Source organism: Ctenopharyngodon idella, chromosome 19 (assembly GCF_019924925.1).
Source record: "Ctenopharyngodon idella isolate HZGC_01 chromosome 19, HZGC01, whole genome shotgun sequence".
In the NCBI taxonomy this organism is placed as follows: domain Eukaryota; kingdom Metazoa; phylum Chordata; class Actinopteri; order Cypriniformes; family Xenocyprididae; genus Ctenopharyngodon; species Ctenopharyngodon idella.
The window spans coordinates 296,487-320,437 of record NC_067238.1 but is presented as its reverse complement, the minus strand read 5'-3'; the positions used below and the strand labels follow the sequence as shown (position 1 = coordinate 320,437).

General features: G+C 35.4%; 1 protein-coding gene across 4 annotated transcripts; it reads left to right on the top strand.

The window, feature by feature from the left end:
* The first annotated feature begins 905 nt into the window (after positions 1–905).
* Positions 906–21,962, top strand: eya3 (EYA transcriptional coactivator and phosphatase 3). 4 transcript variants are annotated; one of them, XM_051872762.1, is made up of 19 exons: positions 906–1,063; positions 4,408–4,529; positions 6,868–6,917; positions 7,392–7,495; positions 9,704–9,787; positions 9,893–9,962; positions 10,507–10,616; positions 10,851–10,988; positions 11,223–11,302; positions 11,883–12,063; positions 13,937–14,106; positions 14,403–14,486; positions 14,609–14,698; positions 14,779–14,837; positions 15,052–15,212; positions 16,908–17,022; positions 17,987–18,108; positions 18,513–18,613; positions 19,323–21,962. In XM_051872762.1, exons 2-19 carry the CDS (start codon positions 4,497–4,499, stop codon positions 19,401–19,403), a joined length of 1,833 nt encoding a protein of 610 aa, XP_051728722.1. In that variant the 5' UTR covers positions 906–1,063; positions 4,408–4,496; the 3' UTR covers positions 19,404–21,962. The 4 variants fall into 4 exon arrangements, with proteins under 4 accessions (XP_051728722.1, XP_051728721.1, XP_051728724.1 ...); XM_051872761.1 differs by having other exon boundaries at positions 9,701–9,787; XM_051872764.1 differs by lacking the exon at positions 10,851–10,988 and having other exon boundaries at positions 9,701–9,787.
* Positions 21,963–23,951: the final 1,989 nt, after the last annotated feature.

Below are 23,951 nucleotides of genomic sequence, written 5' to 3'. Positions count from 1 at the left end.
AACAGTAAGGAAAGTGTGCCTCGCTCTCACACTCTTTCTGAGATTTTTTGTTTCTTGGGCACAAACCTGTGAGAGCCATCAAAGTGGAGTTTTACAGGATTGCAGGTCAGTGGTGTAGAAATCGGTTTAAATGAGGCTAATCTGATAAATGACGTTCACTTGATAACATCTTGCTGCGACCTCTGGAAGTAACCTAATAATTAGAATTTCCTTTAGGATTTCCAATGTGGTTGCATGCATTGATGACACGCATATTCCCATCATCGCAGATTACTGTATGGAATGGAAGGATGCCAGATGGAAGGGTAGTCCGAAATATGTGCCATAACCACCAAAACAATTTATTTGGTCATCTTTATTTCACAAAAGCAACAGTTATTCTTCTTCCTGTTGGATTTTACTATACTTGCAATACTTGGTTTTGTGGTCATCTCCTCTTCATCTGTCAGTGGTGGTGGTGCAGGTCCTCCCCCCATTTTGTGAGACTCTGCCTTCTTGCTGTTGGCTGAGTAGAAGTCAAATGTTAATTTCATTACCCTAATTAAGAAATGTAATAGGTTGTATTAGAGAACATTTATGTGAAAAGCACATTAGACTATGTGGAAAATGCTGCTACACATTGGAATAGAGAATGAATTATATATTGTTATTTAATATGTCAAATGTTTGTAAATTCATGTAGCCTACACCTTTAAATGCTTGAATTGTGTTTTTATACGTAATTTTTACCTGCTGCCACGTTTATTTTTCATTATTTCCTGTTTTTTCTGCTTGTGGGATACCATGAAAATGAATATTAGTTCAATAACTTAGGCCTACCGTTCTGCCAGTTTCCACCTCCTTATTGAAACGGGTCCCTGCTTACCTCAGCAGTCATCGCATTTTTTGCAAGGGTCTACCGTTTTGTGATTCGAAGGAGCGCTTGTTGTTTCTGCGCATGCGCGTTGGGAATTATAGCGACTTCCTGCCAAATAGTTGTCCCTAACAACACACGGCGCCCCACCGAGGGAATTTCAGTTCAAGGAAACATAAAGTTTCCACGAAAGTAGCACTTGGTGCGATGGTAAGAGTTTCTTTCCCATTTATGTGTCATATACTGTGCATTTGAGTGCTTTAATGAGCGGTTTAGTGTGAAATGGTAAGGTCAGTGAGCCGCGAGCTAAAATACACACGTTGGCTAACTGCTCAAACTCCGCTAAATGCTACATTAACACAACGACCACTGGAAAACAGTTTATATTTCTCCTCTTATAGTATGTGCGCCAGCAGTGATATGCGTGTTTCCGAACATGATCACATTTAATGTGTGTTTTTTCTCCGGTGAACTAGCCACAGTTTTGGAGAGAAACACTGGCTGTGTCTCAAATCCTATTGATCTTCCTACCTAGGCAGCGCTCCGGCGTCATGGTTGTTTTTGTAACGAAATACTAGAGAAAGAGAGTAAGATGGTCAGCCGTCCTTGAGTCACTGCTGTTGTGTGTTTTTTGAGCGTGTCTTTAAACTTAAATTACTAAGTCTCCTGCCATTGTGATCCTCCTGCAATTGTGTTTTGTTTGATAGGTTAATGCTGTACTATGTACTGTCTGCACACTTTTATGCCCACAGATACACCAGTCTAATTAGTCTAATGATTCTGTCAGATATAAATATATAGGTCAGCTAGATGTTTAGAGAACTACAACTATACATAAAAGTAAAATTCATAAAAACAGAAGATTCAAAATTACTAATTGCTTTTGTCATAATTTTTTAATGCAGATGGTGTTATAACATTTTAAAAATGGTATATGCCTTAAATTTGAGGTCAGTAAGATTTTAATTACTTTTGTTCATAAAGGATGAAAAGATACAGTAAAATCATTTATAATGTTGCAAAAAATTCTATTTCAAACAAATGCTGTTTGTTTTAACTTTCTATTCATCAAAGAATCCTGAAATAAATGGTTTCTGCAGAAATATTAAGCAGTACAATTGTAACATTGACAATAATAAGAAATGTTTCTAGACCACCAGATCAGCATATTACAATGATTTCTGAAGGATTATGTGAAGACTGGAGTAGCCTAATAACTGCTGAAAATTCAGGAATAACTCATCGCAGGAATAAGTTATTTTTAAATATATTAAAATAGAAGACAGTTTGAATTGTAATAATATTTCAAAATATAACCATTTTTCAGATTTTTTTCAGCCTTTTTTTTTTTATCAAATAAATGTAGCCATGCTGCGCATAAGAGACTTTTTTTCAGAAACATGACACAAAAATGTTACTTATCCCAAAAGATAGTGTAATTGCATTATTTCTGTTTTAATTCAGTCGTATTATGCCTTGAAATGCTTTTAAATTAAAAATGAACTGGTTATTTACTGAATTAATTGTAGATGGCAAACTATTTAAATTAAGTGGACTCCTGCGTCTGCGTTTTTTACATGTACATTTTACATAAGTAAATGTTTTTTTGAACATTGACTTTGCTTGCAGATGTATTGAAAACTCTGTGAGCCTGAAGCTGAAATTTAATGTTTGATGTTTTTGTATGTAGAGTTTTATTGCACCCTTTATTACAATTTTAAAGGGTTAGTTCACCCAAAAATGAAAAATCTGTCATTAATTACTCACCCTCATGTCGTTCCAAACCTATCGTATCCAAACCTAAGACTTTCGTTCATCTTCAGAACACAAATGAAGATCTTTTAATGAAATCTGAGACCTTTTTGTCCCTCCATTGACAGCCTACACAGCTACATTAAAAAAATATTAATCAACGCACGTTCACACAACAACGTTTGCTCTCACGTCAACACAACATCATGCTCTCATGAACACGCGTGCATGTGTGTTGTGCTGTCGGAAATGTGCGTTGACAATTAATATTTTGTAAATAAAGTGGTTAATTATGGTTTTTTTTTTTTTTTTTGCGCATACAAAGTACTCAAGTCGCTTCATGAAGTTGAAGTTAAACCACTGGAGTCACATGGATTACTTTTATGATGCCTTTACTACCTCTCTGGGGCTTGAAAGTGGTAGTTGCGTAAGCTGTCAGTGGAGGGACAGAAAGCTCTCAAATTTCATTAAAAATAACTTAATTTGTGTTTTGAAGATGAATGAAAGTCTTACGGGTTTGGAATGACATGAAGGTGAGTAATAAATTACAATTTCCATTTTTGGGTCAACTAACCCTTTAAACTACATTATAATGATATTCAATGTGTTTGTTTATTTAGTCTGAAATGCATGGGTTAGGGTTAGTGTGTTTATTATTTGTTTATTTCATTCACAGGAAATAATATACATTTAGATTTATGCATTTAGCAGATGATTTTATTCAAAGCAACTTACAATAGAGGATAATTAGACACAGACACAGAGTTAACAATATTCATTGTGTACAATGCCAATTATAAAAAAAAAAAAATTGAATGAAAGATTTTGACCAAATAGTAGTTATTGCCAAATATATTCAAATGCTTAAGTATAATAGAGTAAAATGTAGGTAAAAATAAGATTTTTTTTTTTTTTTCTCCATACAGTGACAGTCAATGGTCCAATGTTGTTTTGGACATTGACTTTCATTGTATGAGAAACAGAATATTTTGGTCATAAGCAGGTTTGGAGTGACATGAGGGTGTTTAAATGATGACAGAATTTTCATTTTTGGGTGAACTAACCCAAACTAAGATGGTCTGTGTAAGTTGACCAAATTTTAAAATTTATTTCAAAAAGAGTTTTAGGTTTACATGTTTTTTTCCCCCACATTTTCCATTCCTGCATCACGTTCCTGGGGCATTGAGCTGGACATTGCATAAGCATCGCTCAGAGATACACGTGTTTTACTAAACAATGTAGTCTCGTATTTACATGAATGAAGCTTTAGCAAGCGTCTGCTAAATTGGCTCCAGTGTAAGTGAGCGTCTGACCTGCTTTCTCCCTTTCCTGCTTCATATTCCAATTATATAAATGCAGTTTAAAGAAGGCATGAGGTGAATAAAATTAGGTTAGATCTTATCCTCGCCCACCGTTTGGATGTGACAGCTTGCGCAGAAACACCTAATGCCTTTTTGATATAATCAGGAAAGAATACAAGCCTCCTAGTTTTCACCAAATGTAGGTTAGTAAACATGTAAGGAGAGGCGGCCATATAATCCAGGCATGTGCCCTGGAGAGTGGGAGGGTACGGGGGAAACATCTGGTGCTTTTGTGGGGGCACCTCACGTGCTGGTGCTGAGCTCACCTGCCACGAGGGTGACAGTGGGATTAGGCCCCGCAAGCCCCACTTTTCCCCCTGACTTTCCCATGATGCTCAGCACCGTGATCGCGCACACACACAACTGACAAGGATCAACCCCAGTGAAGTGGAGAGCATATATAAAGATGTCTCACGGTGTTGTCTTATGTCTTTCATGCAGGGCCTTGGCCAAAGCAGAAGCAGCGGCAACTGCAGAGACTGACGGCACTGATTTATTAGGGAGGACGGTAAAGACGTCTTTTCACAGCCATGGACGAGTCGCAAGAGGTGCCCGAGCTACCTGTAAGTACAATGCACTGAGTTCTTTCATACTGTCCATATGACTGATTTGGTTTAAAACACTAATTTCTTTCAGGTTTTTAGTAAAAAAAATAAATAAATAAAAATACATGTAAACATTGATGTTTATTACTTACACACCAGTACAGGAATGAAGAAACATTCATGCTTAGCTGACAAATAGTATTAATTTCTTCTTGTTCAGCATCAAGATATACATTTTAAAAAAAGGGAAAGTGTTTATTTTAGGTGCATTTTAATCACCTTTAAGCTTTTTTGCATTTCATTCAAAAATAGCCCTGCAGTCTGACCAATGGGAAGGTGATGAGGACTATTCTTGAGTTAACTACCAAAAAGCTAAAAGTTAGGGCTGGGCGATATACTGGTAGACACTATTAACCGATAGAGATTTTGGATTATTGTCTCTATCGCGGTTATGCTCACCTGACGTACCCATGCTGCACCATCACGAAAGCTTATCATTTGAATGCATCTTAAGCTTTTTAAGCCTTTAAATCGTTCAGTCACAATAAGCAGCAAAAGAGGACTCCTTTCTGTATATGCGCACGCTGTCTTAGAGACTGTTTCTGAGCGCTGTGAGAGACACGCACACTGTGCACATGAAGCCGGTGCTGAAACAGCTTGTGACGTGAGTATTGAACGAAGTTGTTTTTGGCACATTATTGGGCTTGAACAGTCAAATACACACTCGTTTGTGTCAAAATGCCCGTCTTTGTGAGTATACTTGTAAACAAAGTCTTATGTCTTATGTGAACGTAAAAAGTTGAGAAAGAGGGCACATGTGAATAGTAGGCTATATTAAATCAGTGCATTTGGTCTTAAAGTGACAGCAGCCTAATAAACTTGCTGCTGTCTTTGCCATTTAATTTTAATCAGACAATCTCATTGCTCTTGACTGAATTGCATTTGTAACTTTAATAAGAATAATGTATATTTAATTTACACAGTGAAGACTATGCAGTGTTTTTGTACATTTGATTACTTTTTTACAATTTATGTAGTATTTCTAAATAGGCTTATCTAGTGCTAGTTTTTCCAGGTAGGTCTAATTAATTTGTGTCTTTGTTCTGTTGTAGTTTTTTGTCCTATTGCTTGTAATTAGATTCTTTGTTCAAATTTTACATTTTTTTTTTTTACTTGTGTTAGTCCAGCTAGTGTTCTTTTTTTTTTTTGTGATATTGATATTGACATTGTTGACGATATATATATCGTGATATAGTTCGTGAATAACATTACTCATATTGTGATATAAAATTTTGGTCACATCGCCCACCCCTACTAAAAGGTGATAAAAATGCACCTAAAATATACAGTTTTCCCCTTTCTGATAGTTTGTGTGACAATTATACAGGAATTAGAAAAAAATATTACTAGTAGTGATGTGCTAGACTGGTCGATTAAACGATGCTGCTGCTAGTCAACTTGGAAATGCTAGTCTTTTATTTTTTTATTTGCACATTTAATGTTTTGCTTTATATTTTTACAAAGGCTAAGTTTAAATTACCATCATGTTAATGTGACATTTGAAAATTAATATATTATTTTGAAAAGTGTATATCTGAAGCGGCAAACAAAAACAGAGAAATGTCCACTCAGAAGATTAGCAAGGTGAAGGAGTATTTTGAAAACCTACACAACTTTTCCGTTTTTGTCTGTCATGTCAGACTAGTATATAACAATTACGCTTGCTTATAGGCTTGTTATACTGCCAGTTATGAGGGACAATACAGTATGAATATGGTATATTTAGACTAGTCAGTTGCAAAATATCTGTTTAAACTTTAATGAAATTAGTCTTTGCTCACATCCCTAATTACTAGTTTTAGATTAAAGGGATAGTTCACCCAAAAATGAAAATTCTGTCATCATTTACTCACCCTCAGGTTGTTCCAAACCTGTACAAATTTCTTTGTTCTGCTGAACACAAAGGAAGATATTTTGAAGAATGTGGGAAACTGAACTGTTTTGGGGCACCATTGACTTCCATAGTATTTTTTTTTTTCTACTATGGAAGTCAATGGTGCCCCAAAGCAGCCTAGTTACAAACTTTCTTCAAAATATCTCCTTTTGTATTCAGCAGACCAAAGAAATTTATACAGGTTTGGAACAACTTGAGGGTGAGTAAATGATGACAGAATTTTCATTTTTGGGTGAACTATACCTTTAAGCATAGCATGTCACACTGCAGTATGCTGCTGTCACTGCATGAAATGCTTCACATTATTATGTCAAATGCCATCAACCACTGTAAATCAACATGGTGAGAGATGTAATGTAATAAATGTTTGCTCTTTTTCTCTGTTTTTTTTTTATTGAATAGACAAAGAAAGCTCGGCATGATCCAGAAGTGAGTCAGGATGGTGATTCACGGTAAGTTCATTTGCATTTTCATTACAGGGTGGAGTGCATTTCATATTTTTATATGTAGCCTGCATATAGGCTATAACATACTAGTTAAGGATTAGACTGCTAGGATGTGAAGATGCCATTCTAAGCAGTACAGATCAAGGAACTTGATATAAGATCATAATCTTGCTCTATTACTGTTGTGCCCTTGAGCAAGTAAGGGGAAAGAGACAGAACAAAGAGTGTCTTGTCAGAGTAAAGCTTGAAGTCTTTTGGGATAATTTCCAATCTTCAGTTACAGTTCATTATCTTTAACAAAATGTCAGACAAACAAACAAATGTCTGAAAATATTTTGTATCAGAATGGCTACAATCACTGTGTCTTAGCCACTCGTGCACAGAACTAAAGAAATCTGGAAGCTGACAGTTTTCATTGTTGTGTTCATTTATACATTAAGAGAACAACAGGACAAGGCTCTAAAAGTTGTTCTTTTGCAGTGTGATTGCTAATGACAGCAGTGACTCCCCTAACCGGGACGAATCAACAGCACAGCCTGAAGTCAATTCATATCCACCATCATCTGTCGCTCACTTGCACTTAAGTAAGTAGGTTTCTGCTTTCATTTTCATCTGAAATATTTAGTTTATTTTAGGGTGGTACAAGATGCGTGTGTGTGTTGGGCAGGGCAATTATATCAAATATATTTTGCTGACTGTTTATAGGACTGTCGTGATAACCAATATTGTAATACCGTGATAGTGACAAGCCAACCACAGAGAAATGCAAGCAACCACCATAGCCATGATGTTCACGTTTTTTTCCATAAGGCTATACCCTTCTTTTACACTTCGTGCATGTGTATTGAATGTTAAATAAGTTTATTATGTTAAGACTGAAGAATGTAATTTTTTTTCCCCCACCAACTGGCTCTTTTTTACTTAACTGATTTGTATAGAGGCTCCTTAGATTTGCACTAAATAAGCCTAAACAGAGAGCGAGAGATTGCCTGAGTGTGTGTGATTATCTGCGTCTGTCCTTCTTTAGGTTAAGTCATACATTTGTGAAAAAAATGTTTGCCAATGTCCAAAGAGGAAAGCATTCTTTGTCTTATCATAGCATCCTTTCAACCTTTAAGGGTATTTCCCATGAATAGTGTCAGCACTGGTCAATGCATTGAATCAATGCCATTGGCTTCTATGAAGAGAAGCATCAGCTTTAGTGTTACCCTGGCGACATATTGCTGGTTGATTGAGCCTTATGAGATGGCACTCAAAGTTAAAATAATTTCATTTTTTTTTTTTTTTTTTTTTTATATTAGATGAATGAGCGGTTTAATGACTCACTCAAAGACAGTCCCTTGCCTGCACCTAATGGTGTAACAGTGTAGCCTGCACTGACTGATAGCCTGTCTAAAATGCACAAAGCAGTGCTTATACGGGATACTATTGAAAAATATCAGCAGTCTTAGAAAGCCTCTCGTCCAGTCAGATTTGAGGATCAGAACTGTTATACATATAACAATAGCCCAACGAGCTTATTGTCTTATTATATTCTGTTATGTGGAACCTTATTTTAACATTCTGTTCTGTTTCCTTTAGTTCCTGTTTCCCCACTTTGTTTAGTTTCAGTTTCATTGGTTACTGATTATGTCCTTGTTTGTTGCAGTAGTTACGTATTAATTTCACATACGCCTAGTTTACTTCCCTTTGTTCTACCCCTGTTTATATAGTCCTGTGTTTCAGTTGTTCTCTGTCAGTTCTTGTTTATGCATTGTGTGATTTGCATTATTCTCCTGCGTGTTCATTCAGTATGTTTGTTTTTTAATCTCCTTCTGTCCACGTCATAACACTTATTTATATAGCAAAAAATAAATAAAAAAATGGCGATGATATCGCATATCGCGACATTGAGCCACTCAAAATCACCACAAGGGAAATTCCTTTGCCGTGACAGCCCTAACTGTTCACCAACATTGTGAATTTTGCGTTGATTTTAACACCTATTTATTTGGCCGTTAGGTATGAGAGTAATAGGACAGAATCACGTTTTTGATTTACACAACAGGAGCAAAAGTTTTGCTGAGAATTAATTTTTTCAAATGAGTTCTTTCATACTGTCCAATATCATTTGAAAATCTATTTTTACAAGCTTTAAACTTTAGTAAAATAAATGTAAATATTGCCGTTTATTACTATGTATTGTTATATTGGTTCATATAAATTCTAAAATTATATAATCAAACACAGTAAAATCCCCAGAGTTAAATCAACTCTGCAAAAGAGTAAATATGGTCCCTCTCTAAATAGTGTTAAAGTAACACTGAAGCAGAGTTAAAGTTAATGAGATAATTAAGCAATTAATAAGGCTGTGACTGAAGTAAGTTGTAGTTCTTGTGTTTCTCTTTTCTTCAGATTCTTGTTAACAGCAGGTGTTCATCAGTAATGCGCAATTATTAATTAATTGCTTAATTATCTCATTAACTTTAACTCTGTTTCAGTGTTATTTTAACACTATTTAGAGAGGGACCATATGTACTCTTGAGTAGAGTTGATTTAACTCTGGAGATTTTTCTGTGTAAATAAAAACTGTGTGAAACATACTTTGATTATTTTTACTGTTTTGCTTCTTATATTAGGCCTACACATTTTAAACATTTTAAATATACTTTGTAGTTATAATTGCTTTATTTCTTTATTTACTCAGACTGTAACACTTATGTTATTTTATATTGAATATTGTCAAAAGACTGTATTGCCCCTGCATGTATTTGACGTGTAAATATAATCAACCTCCCCAATGTCTCCAGCAGTGCCTGGGGGTCCAGAACAGTCAAATCAAGAGACGATATCAAGATCTCAGGGCTGTGTCACAGAAAATGCATATACTCACAATGGTAAGGCCCATTTACTATATCAGGGCAAAAGATGTTGTCTTGCTCAGACATTCATTTAAAACATGATACCATTGTAGTAAAACATCCCTGTTTTTTTTTTAACAGCAGTGACATGCAAAGACCTCACCACAACCACAGCCACTGAATATACCTCACAGATCTACCAAGGAACCAAGTAAGTACTAAAAGTTATTTTAAAAACAGGTTAGTACAGAAAATAAAGTTGGTCATGTGTTTAATAAAACCTGAACTGAATAGTCTAGCATGTCATTTGGAATCGGTATGGGATCATAATTTCTTCTTTGCTTGCTTAAGACATTGGTCTTATAGTGCATGTACATAATACATCAATAAATGTTGTTTCAATCCATGATAGGGTTTTTCTTTAATCTCTCTCTCTATGGAAAGCAAATTTTAGGTGTAAAAATTAGGTGAAAGTTATGACATTTTAATGAAAGGCAAACATATTTTTTTTTCTTTAAAATAACATGCACAGATGAATATTTCATAAGACCAGGAACATGTAATAAGAAAGTAAATAGTTTCAGTTTTGAATTCATGTTGACTAAGATCATACCACATACTGAATGGACTGCACCTTCATTTGTTTAAGTCAGAATAAATATGTTGTCTACCCAGACAAAAGTCTATAGCAGCCTCCATAAGTACAGTAGTGTTTTTGAACATTCAGCTATTAACTCTCCTCCATTATTCTTCAGCACGGCTGTCACTGCATATGCCAGTCAAGTGGCTTTCCCCTCCCTGGGCCAGTCGACCGTATACAGCGGCTTTCCTCAGTCCGGCCAGACGTACGGACTGCCACCATTTGGTCTGTGCTTCACCCAGTTGCCGTCTGTGCTTTAATTCATCAGAACACTTCACCCAAACTCATTCCACTTAAACCCTCACCCTGCATTCACACTGTACGCTGGCAGTCAGATCAGTTCATGTCTGCATTACATCCTGTTCTTAACCTCCCTCTAATCACCACTTTCGTCTCTGCATCCCTTCTCTCCTCCACTCTTTGCCCTGTCCTGCGCCATCTATCCATGCACGGCCTCAGGGTCCATGTGGCCGGGCTTAAAGACAGAGTCGCGGCTGCCCGAAGCGCCCTCTGTTGGCCAGACGGGGTTTCTCAGCTTCAGCTCAGCCTATACCTCAACCCAACCCAACCAGATCCACTACTCCTACCCCAGCCAAGGCAAGCCTGCTACTGCTCTCTGCCTCTACATGCTCTCTGCACCTCACAGCCTTATCACTACAGGACCACTGAGGACAAAGACCCGTCCAGTTCCATCTGCCAAAACCTTTTCATTAACGCTCATACACCATTTAATTCAGTAATATTTATCATGCTCGCCAGTAATTTGTACAACTGAGCTGTTCACTTCACTCTTTTTGACATACTGTATAATTATTCTTCATCCCCATTCAGGTTCCTGTTTCACTACATCCAGCGTGTACACTAATATCCCCCCAGGAACTGCTGTGACCACAGCCACTGGCACACATCAGGTGAGTCCATCTGCAGTTGAGGGAGGAAGGAACTCAATACTAGAAAGGACAGAGTTACTTGTATACAAATGCTGTTGATGCTTCTTGGATTAGATGAACACTTTATTTTACCTAAGTTGAAGTCATATTTAATTATACAGGTTGTCTCACTTGAACTACAATTTTCATAAGTCTGTAAACGAAATCCTCTGCTCATTTAGTTAGACATTATACAGTGAAGAACAAGGTTTCTTTTAAAAATGTAAAAACATCATGTTCTTGATCATGATGTTACAATATACCTTTTTTATAAATGGAGAAGTGATTAAAAAAAGAGAAATAAAACAAAATAATATACATAGAAAGATTTAGATTTCAAACAGTTCTTTCTGTATCGTTTCAACCTGTCAATTGTGACACTTATTTGACTGTGGTTCAGAAAAGTAGGTTGTTTTACACATAGAAAGGAAAGCTTGAAAAAATCAGTTTGCTTTGGTTACTTTTTGTTGAACAAACAATGAGCACGAATTTAATTTATATAAACGCTGCAGAATTTCTTAAGAGTGGTCGCATTTCTGATGTCCCCTTTTTATTTTTTTAGGAGTTTTCAAATTACAACTCTCTTGGCCAGAGTCAGTTCTCCCAGTACTACGCTCCTCCTCCCAGTTACCTGTCCGCTGGGCTGCCCAGCAATGATAGAGATGGAGCAGGTGTAGTGGCACCTGGATATCCAGCCATTAAGACAGAAGGTAGTGCCTCTGCAAACCTGCCCAACACAACAGGTGTGTTATCATCTTCCCTCTGTAACTTTGCAGTAAACCTTTTAAAACTTTCTAATTACCAGTAATTGCAATTGTTTTTGTTTTTTTGGTTTTTTTTAAGAAGACATTTTCATTTAGCATGGACCTCTTAAACTTTCTCTTCATCAAAGAGTCTTGAAATAAAGCTGCTAAGGATTTTTTTTCAGAGGTTCAAATTTTTACTTGCCCTGGCAAAATCTTCACTGGCCCCACAATAAAAAAATAATAAAGAAAAGAAAATAGGCCTGTAAAATAAGCCAAATTATTGTTTTCGTTGTTTTTTTTATAAGGTGACACCAAAAGCTACTAGATTCTCATTTAAAGTAAAGAGTAAGTAATAAAATAGGAACACATAAACAAATTACAAGTAATAGCACAAATAAATTCAACAGAAAAAACAAATGAAATAAACAGTGCTTTGTGAAACAATGTTTTTTGTAGGCATAAACCTGTTTCAGGTACAGAAATTGTAATCTAATGTATAACTATAGATTAAACTTTATTAAAATTAATCATTCAAGAGCAGTTACAGATGCATAAGTAATGTTTTGAATTGTTGGAAATATAAAACGTTAAATACTGTTATTTGAAATTATTTATAAAATGAAAAGATACTTTAAATGTGAAATTAAACCCGCCAGTAGGTGGCAGCAAGTCCCTGTTAATAAGCGAATCATTGAGATTCAACCGATTCATTCAAACAGCTGATTCATTCAGGAAGTGTTGCTCAGAGATACAAAAGTGGACTTTGTTTGGAACTATTTTTGTGGGTGAAATAGAGCGAAACAAGCAATTTGGTGTCTAAAATGTAAGTCACTTAATATAAACTGCTTGTTTATTAAACTGTACGCTGTATAAAATCATTATCACTTTTGTAATCATGCTTATATTTGGATAAAATGGCGCTCTTCATGTAATATTGGTTAACTATATTAAATTACATAAATATAAAAGACATACAGGGGCATTTTTGCCCCTTATTTTGAATTCTGGGGGCATTCTAAAAGAATTTTAATAGACTAAATCACGCAGTGAAATCGTGCACTCTTAATATGCACATGCACTAGTCTAATCTACTAGACCACGTCACGTAGTGTATGCGTGCACTCAATGTTTTTGTTTGGTTTTTGTAAAGTGAGGGACATCTCTATAATGTCAGATCGTTAAATCAACAATTACGATATCATAGACGATATATAACGCACACCCTACAGCACTGGTCCAATCGGGCAAGTGACCGTTCCGTCTACTGTCCCGAGTGTTGTTCACACTGGGCCCCGGGCCATTGGGCAGTCCTTATTGTTGAGCCCTGCAGTTGTAAACTCTTTTCAATATTGATAATAGTAAGAAATGTTTCTTAAGCAGAAAACCAGCATATTAGAATAATTTCTGAAGGATCACGTGACACTGAAGACAGGGGTAATGGCTGTTGAAAATTCAGCTTTTCCATCACAGGAATAAATTACTTTTTATAATGTATTAAAATAGAAAACCATTATTTTAAATTGTAATAATATTTCAGATTATTATTGTTTTTACTGTCTATTGTTTGCGCTATCTTTGATCAAGTAAATGCAGCCCTGGTGAGCAACAAAAGACTGAGATGTTTCAAAAACATTATAAACTCCCTAACTTTAGAATGGTAGTCATTATATATGTATGTGAGTATATTTATATATATATTATACACTATTGTTATATATTATACAAAAATAAAAAAGTTTTGACAGTAAATGCAAGCAAAACTGTTGCTCTGTACTGACTTGGTCTAGGTCATGTTGTCATTGTGAATGGCCCGTCATTCTTCTGGCTCTCACTGCAGTGTTTTTTTTTTTTTTTTGGTACATTCCTTCAGATGCATCCCCAGGTGTGACGCTTCCAACTGGTGTGGCTTTGCCTGCTGGGATGGCCCTTCCCACAGGAGCACAAGACCAGGATGAGCCCAACCGCAAAAACCCTCCTAGCAAAGCTAAAGGCAAAGCTAAGAAACCAGATGGTTCCCAGTCCACAGACAATGACCTTGAGGTAATGCAGCAGCTTGCATAGTTTTAGAAACATACGCTAACCTCTTAAAAAAAAAGATATGTGCCAATGATATGCCAATGTGAAAACAAATAGAAACCCCTTGCAACAGCACTGAAAATTCATTTTTTACTTGCATTGCATTCTGAATCATTAAATTGAGCTTGCTCAGCTAAATAGATATATTTTTTTTTTTGTTAAATGTATTAAATGGAGTGATTAAATCATGAGATGAACATAATGGATTGGTCAACAGCCAAATGCAACAAACTTGACAAGGAAATCTTTTCTTTTCTCAGCGTATCTTCTTGTGGGATCTGGATGAAACCATTATCATTTTCCACTCTCTTCTTACTGGTTCATTTGCACAGAAGTTTGGCAAGGTACAACAAATTTCTTTTAAAATCTCAGAGGTATTGTGATTGATTTGTTGATCTTCTGTTTTGTTTTGTTTTTTTCTCTTCTAACATTCTTGCTGTTTTCTGGGGTGGTTTTAATTATTCAGGACCCAGCAACAGTTCTCAATCTGGGTCTTCAGATGGAGGAGTTGATCTTTGAGCTTGCAGACACACATCTCTTCTTCAATGACCTGGAGGTAAGTGTAGTGTAACACAAGGGTCAGTTTGCTGTCTGTTAGGTTCATGTAAATAACATTTACCTCTGCTGTCAAAACAGGAATGTGATCAAGTCCATGTTGATGATGTTGCCTCAGACGACAATGGGCAGGATTTGAGGTAATGAAACAAAGTCAGATTTTGTGATGAGCTTTCCAGCAATTTCTTAGATAAGCAAACTGCTTTTCAATTGTTTTGCTTATCCTCAAAACACACATATTACTGTTACATTTATGACAAAGGTTATGTGTAAAAGTTATATATATATATATATAAAATATGTTTTTTGGTTTTGTCTATATTAACACATCTAATATTGATCATTCTGTCTTAGCAACTACAACTTCTCTAGCGATGGCTTTAGCGGGCCTAGTGCAGGTGGTGGTCCGGGTTCCACCGCAGCGGTACAGGGAGGAGTAGAGTGGATGCGTAAGCTGGCTTTCAGATATCGCCGTCTCAAAGAGATCTACAACGGATTCCAAGGGAATGTGGGAGGTGAGATTGTGTCTTTTATCTCTATTTCAAACCCCGCTGCATCTTCACACAGGCAGAGTCCCCGCAAGTCCTTAAAGTCTTAAATTCGGTTTTGTCATTATCTTAAATATCTTTACATTGTATAAGAGAAGTCTTAATTATCATTTCAAGATGTCTTAGTAGTTGGGGACGGATAAACGTGAATCGCGATATGGTTTAATGTGATTGATTATTAAACTTCAGAGGTGATGATTTAATTAAATATGATCACTACACATTTCAAAGTCAACCATCATGTCATTTTACGATTTAATATGTTACCATAGACATTGCCCTACCCCTCACATACAGTATTAATTTAATTTGTGCAGGTCTTAAAAAGCCTTAAATTTGATTTTGAAAACCCTGCAGACACCCTGCACAAGGTGGTGCTGTTACTTAGTCATGTAGTAGTTCTCTGGCTTGCCTTATAGCTTGTTTTTCATATTTTATTAATATCTAATCAAGAACATTGGAATGAAGTTCATGACGGCCTCACGTATGCTGCCTGATTGAACTGACAGTGGGACATTTTTGGAATAACTGGTTTACTGTTCTAGCATGCTAAAGCTTGTACACAGAACACCGAAGCAGTAGCAGTGTTACATCACGGCTGGAGTGAGAATGCAGTATTAGCTGTGTGTTTCCAGTTCATTTCTTCTTCCCTTTTGTTAACAAAGATCCACCAACATGTTCTTTCTGCCAAAACCCTTTATCCCTAAAGCATGTTTTATTACTTTGTTGGGTTTTAACTTTGTGAGAAACCTTTTTTAGAGTTTTTAGCAAAAATAGATTGTAAAACGTTTTACCACAGAAGCTGGCATGGCATTAAAAACAAACACTTTTGTTAACCCCATGAAATGGCTTCACAAGCACTGTTTCTTCACTTTGTTGATGTACACTAGAGTTTAAAAGTTTGAGGTCAGTAAGATTTTTTTTTTTTTTAATTCAGTAACAATGCATTAGATTATTAAAAATGACAGTACAACTTTTATACTGTTACAAAATATTTCAATTTCAATTAAATGTTGTTCTTTTGAACTTGCTATTCATTAAACAATCCTAAAAAAAAGTATCAAGGTTTCCAAAAATATTAAGCTGCACAACTTTTTTCAACTTTCTTATTCTTCATAATAAGCAATAATAATAAGAAGAAATGTTTCTTGAGCAGCAAATCATCATATTAGAATGATTTCTGTGACAATGAAGAGTGCTGAAAATTCAGCTTTACCATCACAGGAATACCTTACATTTTAAAATATTCAAATTGCAATATTTCGCACTATAAATGTATTTACTGTATTTTTGATCACATAAAAGCAGCCTTGCTCAGCACTGGAGACTTTTTTTCAAAAACATTTTAAAAAATCTTACAGACCCAACAATGTTCACAACTTTTCAATTTACACATTTGAGTGGTTAGACACAAGAACAGAGACCAAAAACCGAGACCAAACTTTTTTTTTTTTTCCTTAGTGTGCCCTATCTAAATTTTGCCAACTTTTTAGGACTGACTGAGTATACTAATCCAATTTTAATTTCTTAAATTTTTTTATATATTTTTTTTTATTTCATGACGTGGTATTATATTGTACCAAGTCCAGCAGTATCTTTAAATTACTGCATATCATATAAAATATATAATTTATTTTAATGTCAACATTGCTGTTTTTGTAGGTCTGCTGAGCCCAATGAAGAGAGACCTACTGCTCAGGCTGCGCTCAGAGATCGAGACTGTTACAGATGCCTGGCGGAGCACTGCCCTCAAATCTCTCTTGCTCATTCAGTCAAGGTACGACTCACTCAACCTGCATCTTAATAAATAGTTTTTTTTTTTCTTCTTTTTATTTTCCCCCCGCAAACATTGAACATGAGATCTACTTGACGTGAATCTTATTACTAGCCTTCTCCATCCTCTTATTTACCTTGTGCAATTTTACAACGGAAAGCCTGTCATTCATTTAGTGCTTAACATGGCTGATGCAGGTGCGCCTTTCAGTGTGAAAGACGCTTGGGACAGTTGACGGAACTGTCAACTCTCTCGATTCAGTACTTGCGTTTTGTGTGTGCGCCCAGAAAGCCGTGTCTCAAACAGTGAAGCAAATACTGAATTGATTTCTCATTCACGCCTGCACAAATTTTTGTCAAAATGCCCGTCTTGGTGAGTATCCTAGTAAACCTAGTCGGTTATGTCTTGTGTGAACGTAAACAGTAGAGAAAGACAACGCATGTACAGTATCAGTATATTGGATCCGTGCATAAGTCTTAAAGTGACAGCAGTCTAATATTCCTGCTGCTGTCTGTGATTGAAATGTTAATCAAACAAGAAAAGACTGCTTTTGACTGAATAACATTTGTAACTTTAATAAGGATTAATCTATATTTAATTTATACATTTACATTTAATTTACTTCATTCAATTTCTGTAGGCCTACCTGAGTATTATTAGTATTTGTATTTAATCTATATTCACTGAATCAAATTGAGAATCACATCGAGAATTGAACTGAGATCTTGTGAATTGGAATCAAATTGAAATTAAGGGCATCTGTACCGATATCTAACCCTACTGCATTCGTTTCTGTTCTCTGAACATGCATGATTTAGAGAAAAACATCAGATCTACCTCTAGGCATTAAACACTGTGTGTGAAGTGATAGATAATCATGCTAAACAGGTTTCTCAGTGCGGTTATGTCAGCTTAAATGTAGTGTACAAGCTAACAATGAGCTAATGGTTTTGGTCTTCGTTCACAGGGGCAGATGTATGAATATTCTGGTCACCACCACTCAGCTGGTTCCTGCTTTAGCTAAAGTGCTTCTCTATGGCCTGGGTGACGTCTTTCCTATCGAGAACATCTACAGTGCCACTAAAATAGGTAATAGGTTTTGTTTACCAAAAGTTAAAATTCAGACCCTTATATCATTCCAAGGCCAGAAGGTCCAGACTTGCAGAACACAAAGGGAGAATGTTGAAGAATAAAGAATGTTCACACTGCGGTTTCCTATACACCAGGGGCTTTTAAGCTCTAAAAATTTAAAATAAACTACAAATAAACCTTGAAAATAAACCTTTCCACATAATCTCTGTAAAACATGGGTTGCGGAAATAAGATAACCGAATAACTTCATATGGTTTTGAACAACCATGAGGGTTAATAAATGATGCCAGTATGTTTGTTTTGAGTGGACTCGCCCTTTAAAATAATTGCTATTAAACGGAAACTGAGTCCAAGGGTAAATTTACGCATAGTATAGTTAACAATGACTGTTCTCTTAACAGGAAAAGAGAGCTGCTTTGAACGCATCATCGCTCGCTTTGGGAAGAAAGTGACCTATGTTGTTATAGGGGACGGCCGTGATGAAGAATTTGCAGCAAAGCAGGTACAATACCAGCATTTGGACACATTACATAATCTTGTCAATGTGATCAGATCACAATATAATACATCATATTATGCAATTGCAAAAAATTCCTGATGATACTGCTGTTCAGGGGTTTCCAAACTTTTTTTTCTTTCAAAATTCGATGATCTAAATTATTTACGTAATGTACACCCTTGAGGTACACTACCGTTCAAACATTTGGAGTCAGTGAGATGTTTTTGAAAAGTCCATTATGTTCACCAAGTTTGCTTTTATTTGATTACAAAATTCTGTAAAAATTTTAATATTGTGAAACATTATTACAATTTAAAATAACTGTTTTCTATGTGAATATATTTTAAAATATAATTTATTCCTGTGATGGCAAAGCTGAATTTTCAGCGGCCATTACGCCAGTCTTGTCAGTGTCACATGACCCTTCACAAATCATTCTAATATGCTAAATTTGCAGCTCAAGAAACATTGCTTACCATCATGGTTGAAAACAGTTGTACTGCTTCATATTTTTGTGGAAACAGTGATACTTTTTTCAGGATTCTTTAATAAATAGAAAGTTTAAAAGAACAGCATTTATTTGAAGTAGAAATATTTTGTAACATTATAAATAATACAGGTTCACTAGTGTTGCTTTATTGTATTGATTAGGCAAACCTCAAATTTATTCTATGTATTTGTGATCTAATCCTTTTGCACTATCACTGTTTAGCACAACATGCCATTTTGGCGAATCTCTTCTCATGGAGACCTGATTTCCCTTCACCAAGCTCTGGAACTGGACTTCTTATAGATGGAGTTGGAGGTAAAACATGGATCTCTTCGTTTGCACCCATCAGCAATCCCATCCACCCATCCTTATCCATCGCATCTGTGGAGCAGCCTGAGTAGAGTCTAGTGGTCATAGACAAGAACTCAAGAGGATCTGTGACACACGACACGATCTCACAAGCCCTCCACTCCCTCAATGGCAGCTATCCTCCCCCTACATTGAACCTTGCACTGGGACAACACATCACCGTACACACGGAAAGAGGAAAACACTGTCTCCCATTCTCACTGCATATTTCTCTTGGAAAAAGGATGTAGCTTTACCATCTTCAATGTAACTGGATTCACCAAAGGAACAACCCATGACCAAAAGTCTGCACTGGCACAGAAACTTAGGAGTAAACTTAGTTCTGTCTGTTTTTTTTTTTTTTTTTGCATACTTTTTAAAGGTCTGAAAAGTAAATTAGCCATTTTGATTTGCGCCCATTCCAAAGGTCAGGATATTGGTTTTTATGAGATGGCAGGTTAAATGCTTTAGACGCCTCAGAAATGATGCATTTATTTCAGTTCTTAAAACGGATCACAGACGTGGCCCGTTTAATATCTATCTTCAGATGGTAGCTACAGGGTTTAGTATAGATCACATTTCATTTTTACTGTATCTATGAATTTTCCTAAAGTGAATTTGTCCTCAGTTCCGGGGGTCTACATGCTTTTTACCCTTCATACACACTTCATTTCTGCTTTAAATTGGGCAATATTACAAATTAGAGAGTGCCGAATATAAACCATATTTCTTTCTGTACATTTTATCCCTTTTTCTTTAAAGAATTAATCACTCAAAAATGAGAATCATCATCTTTTGCATTACTTTTGTTCCAAACCTGTGATTCTTTCATGAAGCACAAAAGGAGGATGTTCACACTGTTCTTTTCCATACAATGAAATTTGAATGGGAATCACCATAAAAGAACTATAAAAGAAGTCAAAATACATCTAGTATGTTATATGATTGAAGTCATATGATGAGGAACATACCTAAATCCTATTTTATTTTATGAATGACCTAAGTTACACACAAACAGCCTTCTCCTTTGCTGTAGCTCCCAAGTCTAATTCGGTTATGAGACAGAAACGGCTCAAATTTCACGTGACATTACTTGACATGCTGTATTTGTATGAACAAAAATTCAATTGAGATTTCAGAGCTATGACAGGGGAGAATTTTCAATGAATGGCTTTCTAAATTTGTGGCTGTTTTGATGACTTCAGAAGAGTTGTGGATCGCAGTAGCACCATCCCTACTCACTTTCGTTGTATGGAAAAAAGCAGCTTAAAATTTTTTCGTGTTCCACAGAAGAAAGTCAGGTTGTTATAGGCTTAAACATGAGGGTAAGTAAATGATGAGAATTTTTGGGTGAGATATTTCTTTAAAATCCATATAAAGGTGTTGTTTTGAGGGAAACATAAGCTCCTGGAATTATACGTCCCATTAGAAATATATCTGTTAAATGTCTATAAATGCAATTATGAGCCACATGAACTAACTGCATCCTTGTCCCCTGAGGCAAGTCATGTGGCTGAGTGGGATTTTGAAATATTACCTCTTGCATAAAGCCAAAATTACCCATGGATTTGAAACTACAGGGCCCCAGCCTGTGACCTTTTTCTTTCGTTCGTACGTGTTTGGGAGAAAAACTGTGTGATAGTGTGCAATACATTTCTGATCAGTGATAAATGATTGTTTCAATTTTGGTTGAAGGTGGTTTTACGAGCGGGTTGGGTTTAATATTCCCGGCCGCTGTGAGATTGTGACTGAACATTACTGAGCCTGAAGAAAAAGCATTTTTACTCAAGCAGCTTTGACAATTAAGAATGTGTACTCTTCATTTGTTTGCATAGATGTGTGTGTGTGTGTGTGTCTGTGTGTTTCTTTTCCTGTACATATTTATATCGTGCCTTTTAAATATAATCACCATTCAGTAAATGTATTATCTTAAAGGGAATTACTGAAATATGACAAACATATGCAATATGACAAACATATGTTTGTATTGTTTGTTTTTCTGGTGAAGTGTTAACTTTGACTCATAGGCCTACGCCGTTGTCTGTCATTTTCTTTAAGTTTGGTACTTTTGATGTGCGCTGAATTCATTTCTGCATAAATAATTTTCCTCCATAGCCCAGCCAATCAGATGCTGTTATTCTTTCACTTGAATGCTCTTCTGGTGCTTTTCCTATGTCCTACTTTGTTTCCTGCATTTTTCAGGAAAAAAAACAAACAAAAAAAAACAATGATCTAGTCCCTGTATACTGTCTATTATCTACACCTAATTGAAGATACGTGACTGTATCATGAGATTTTGGGATTTGTTACTAATGCATAGACAATCAAGGGATGTAACAGCTATGTTAGCCAGAGAATAAGTACTCAATCTAGCCCTGGAATTACTGCTTTTAGATTAGCAGGAGAACCTCTGGCATATTCAAACTGAAACTGGCTGAAGAAGCAAATATCTGTACCTACACTGTTTATGGTTTTGTGTAAGTGAAGTTCATTAAATACTTTGAGGCTGGCCTACCTGCTTGGCTTGTTTATCTCTGACTCAAAATCTCTGTAGCATACTTTTAAAAAGAGTACTTATTACAGAAATGATATACTTTAAAAAGGACAATGTAATGTTTTTAGACAATTACATGTAAGTTGCAATTAAAATATAAATGTATTGTTTAAATTTATATTAAATGCAGTTATCTGAACTTTAGGGTGTTCATTGACCCACTTAAGTAGGACTTAAGTTCAAATTTATATGTAAATTCATAATTATTTTCTTTAAAATATGAAGTGTACTGTCACTATCAAATGTACATTTAACCCTCTTTGGGACGAATTATGAAATCACAGTTAGAAAAAATTAATGACTTTATATTTGACATATTTAAGGCTAAAATCATTTTCCAAAATTAGTTTTTTACATCTGACCTTTGATTTTTTTTTCATAGATGCCAACTCCTCACCTTTCAGTGACAACTCACCTTTTTGAGATCAAAATAGGTCACCTATGGGATTTGCATAGATACTTGTGAACTTACAAGGGTAAATAAAGAACTGGTTGTATCAGAAAGTACTGAAAAATTACAGTTTTGGACAAGGTGATACAAAGTAAATAAAAAAAAAAATCCCTTAAAGTAACTACAAATGAGCATGTAAAGCAAATGTCTTTAAAAAAAATAAATTCAGTGCGGAGCATGCCCCTTCATGCTTTTTTTTTTTTTTTTTTTTTTTTTTTTAAGGGTTTCGTTATTTATAACTGACATTGTCCTATTAAGGTAAATTATTTTTGCCAAATTTGGCAAAACTTTAAACACATTCAAATGCATTTTCACTATCTGAAAAGTAGTGAAAAAGTCTGTTTCAAAAAAATAGCTTTAACAACATTCCATTTCATCTTGTGCTGCTATATTTTATTTGGAACTCACAAGTGAAAATGTCAAAACATTGACACAATTTCAGGTGCAACTTCGTTGCCTGGAAAATAGTAAAACCATGTCTTAGTGGGTTTTTTTTGGGTTTTTTTTTTTTTTTTTTTTTTTTAAACAATCTTTAACATTGTTTCTTTTTTGGAAGTCCAAATCAATGATTGTAGCACAAGTGAAAATCAACAAGACTTAATTTGCAGTTTAACCCCACACTTTCCAACACGTAGCTCGATTTTGACCTGTTTAGTCATAATTTTTGGAGCATTTGCTTGTCAGTGTAGTGAGTAATACGTGATCCAGTGTATGGATCACGTATTACAAACTGGCGTAGGATAATGTGCCCAAATGCCTGACTTCCACAACAATCTATGACTTTTATTCTTCATCTCTGCCATCACCCTCACTGCTTCTATCCTCCTTGATCTTCAACTTCTTCCTTTCTTACTATGACCTTATTTTCTGATGCACTGCCTTCACTATCGTCAATACTTTATGGAAAAGGTACAGCTTTTCCTCTCTGTCTTCTATAAAACTTACTAACATCAATCAATTAATGAACAACTGTGCAACTATACAGAAAAAAAAAATCTATCCCCTACAAGGACTTTGTCATTTATGCATTCCTAAAATGAACTCACAATGGACCTAGACAGGACCTAGCATGTGCTCATGTTGGCCCTTGTTGCCAAAAATGTCAAGTACATGGCACATAGATTTTAATTTTATGGGATATCATATGATAATACTAAAATTTAATTTTTGTTGGTTGAATATTATTATTGTATTTTAAATTTGATTGTCTCTGTGTCATTTATAAAATGATAAAAAATTATAATCAAGTACTTCATGTGTACTTTAGTATTAGTCAACACATGTAAATAAGTCTACTTCTTTAAAGCATGACAAAAGCACTTTTTAAGTGTTCTTACAGTAAATATGTTAAGAAGTGAAGTCATGAAAGTGTAATCTTTAAGTACTCTATAGTGGATTTTAATCTTTTAATACCTGCACATTCAGTATAAAATGTTAATAGTAAATTTCTTGAATTAGCAGAGTTGGAATGAACAGAACTAATAGAATACTTTATTCC

Bases quoted from the DNA above. Each gene is read 5' to 3' on its own strand.
- eya3 (XM_051872761.1), top strand. From the start codon at position 4,497: ATGGACGAGTCGCAAGAGGTGCCCGAGCTACCT. The intron at 7,496-9,700 runs GTAAGTAGGTTT...CAATGTCTCCAG, and splicing joins TGTCGCTCACTTGCACTTAA to CAGTGCCTGGGGGTCCAGAA. The intron at 10,617-10,850 runs GTCTGTGCTTCA...GCACGGCCTCAG, and splicing joins GTACGGACTGCCACCATTTG to GGTCCATGTGGCCGGGCTTA.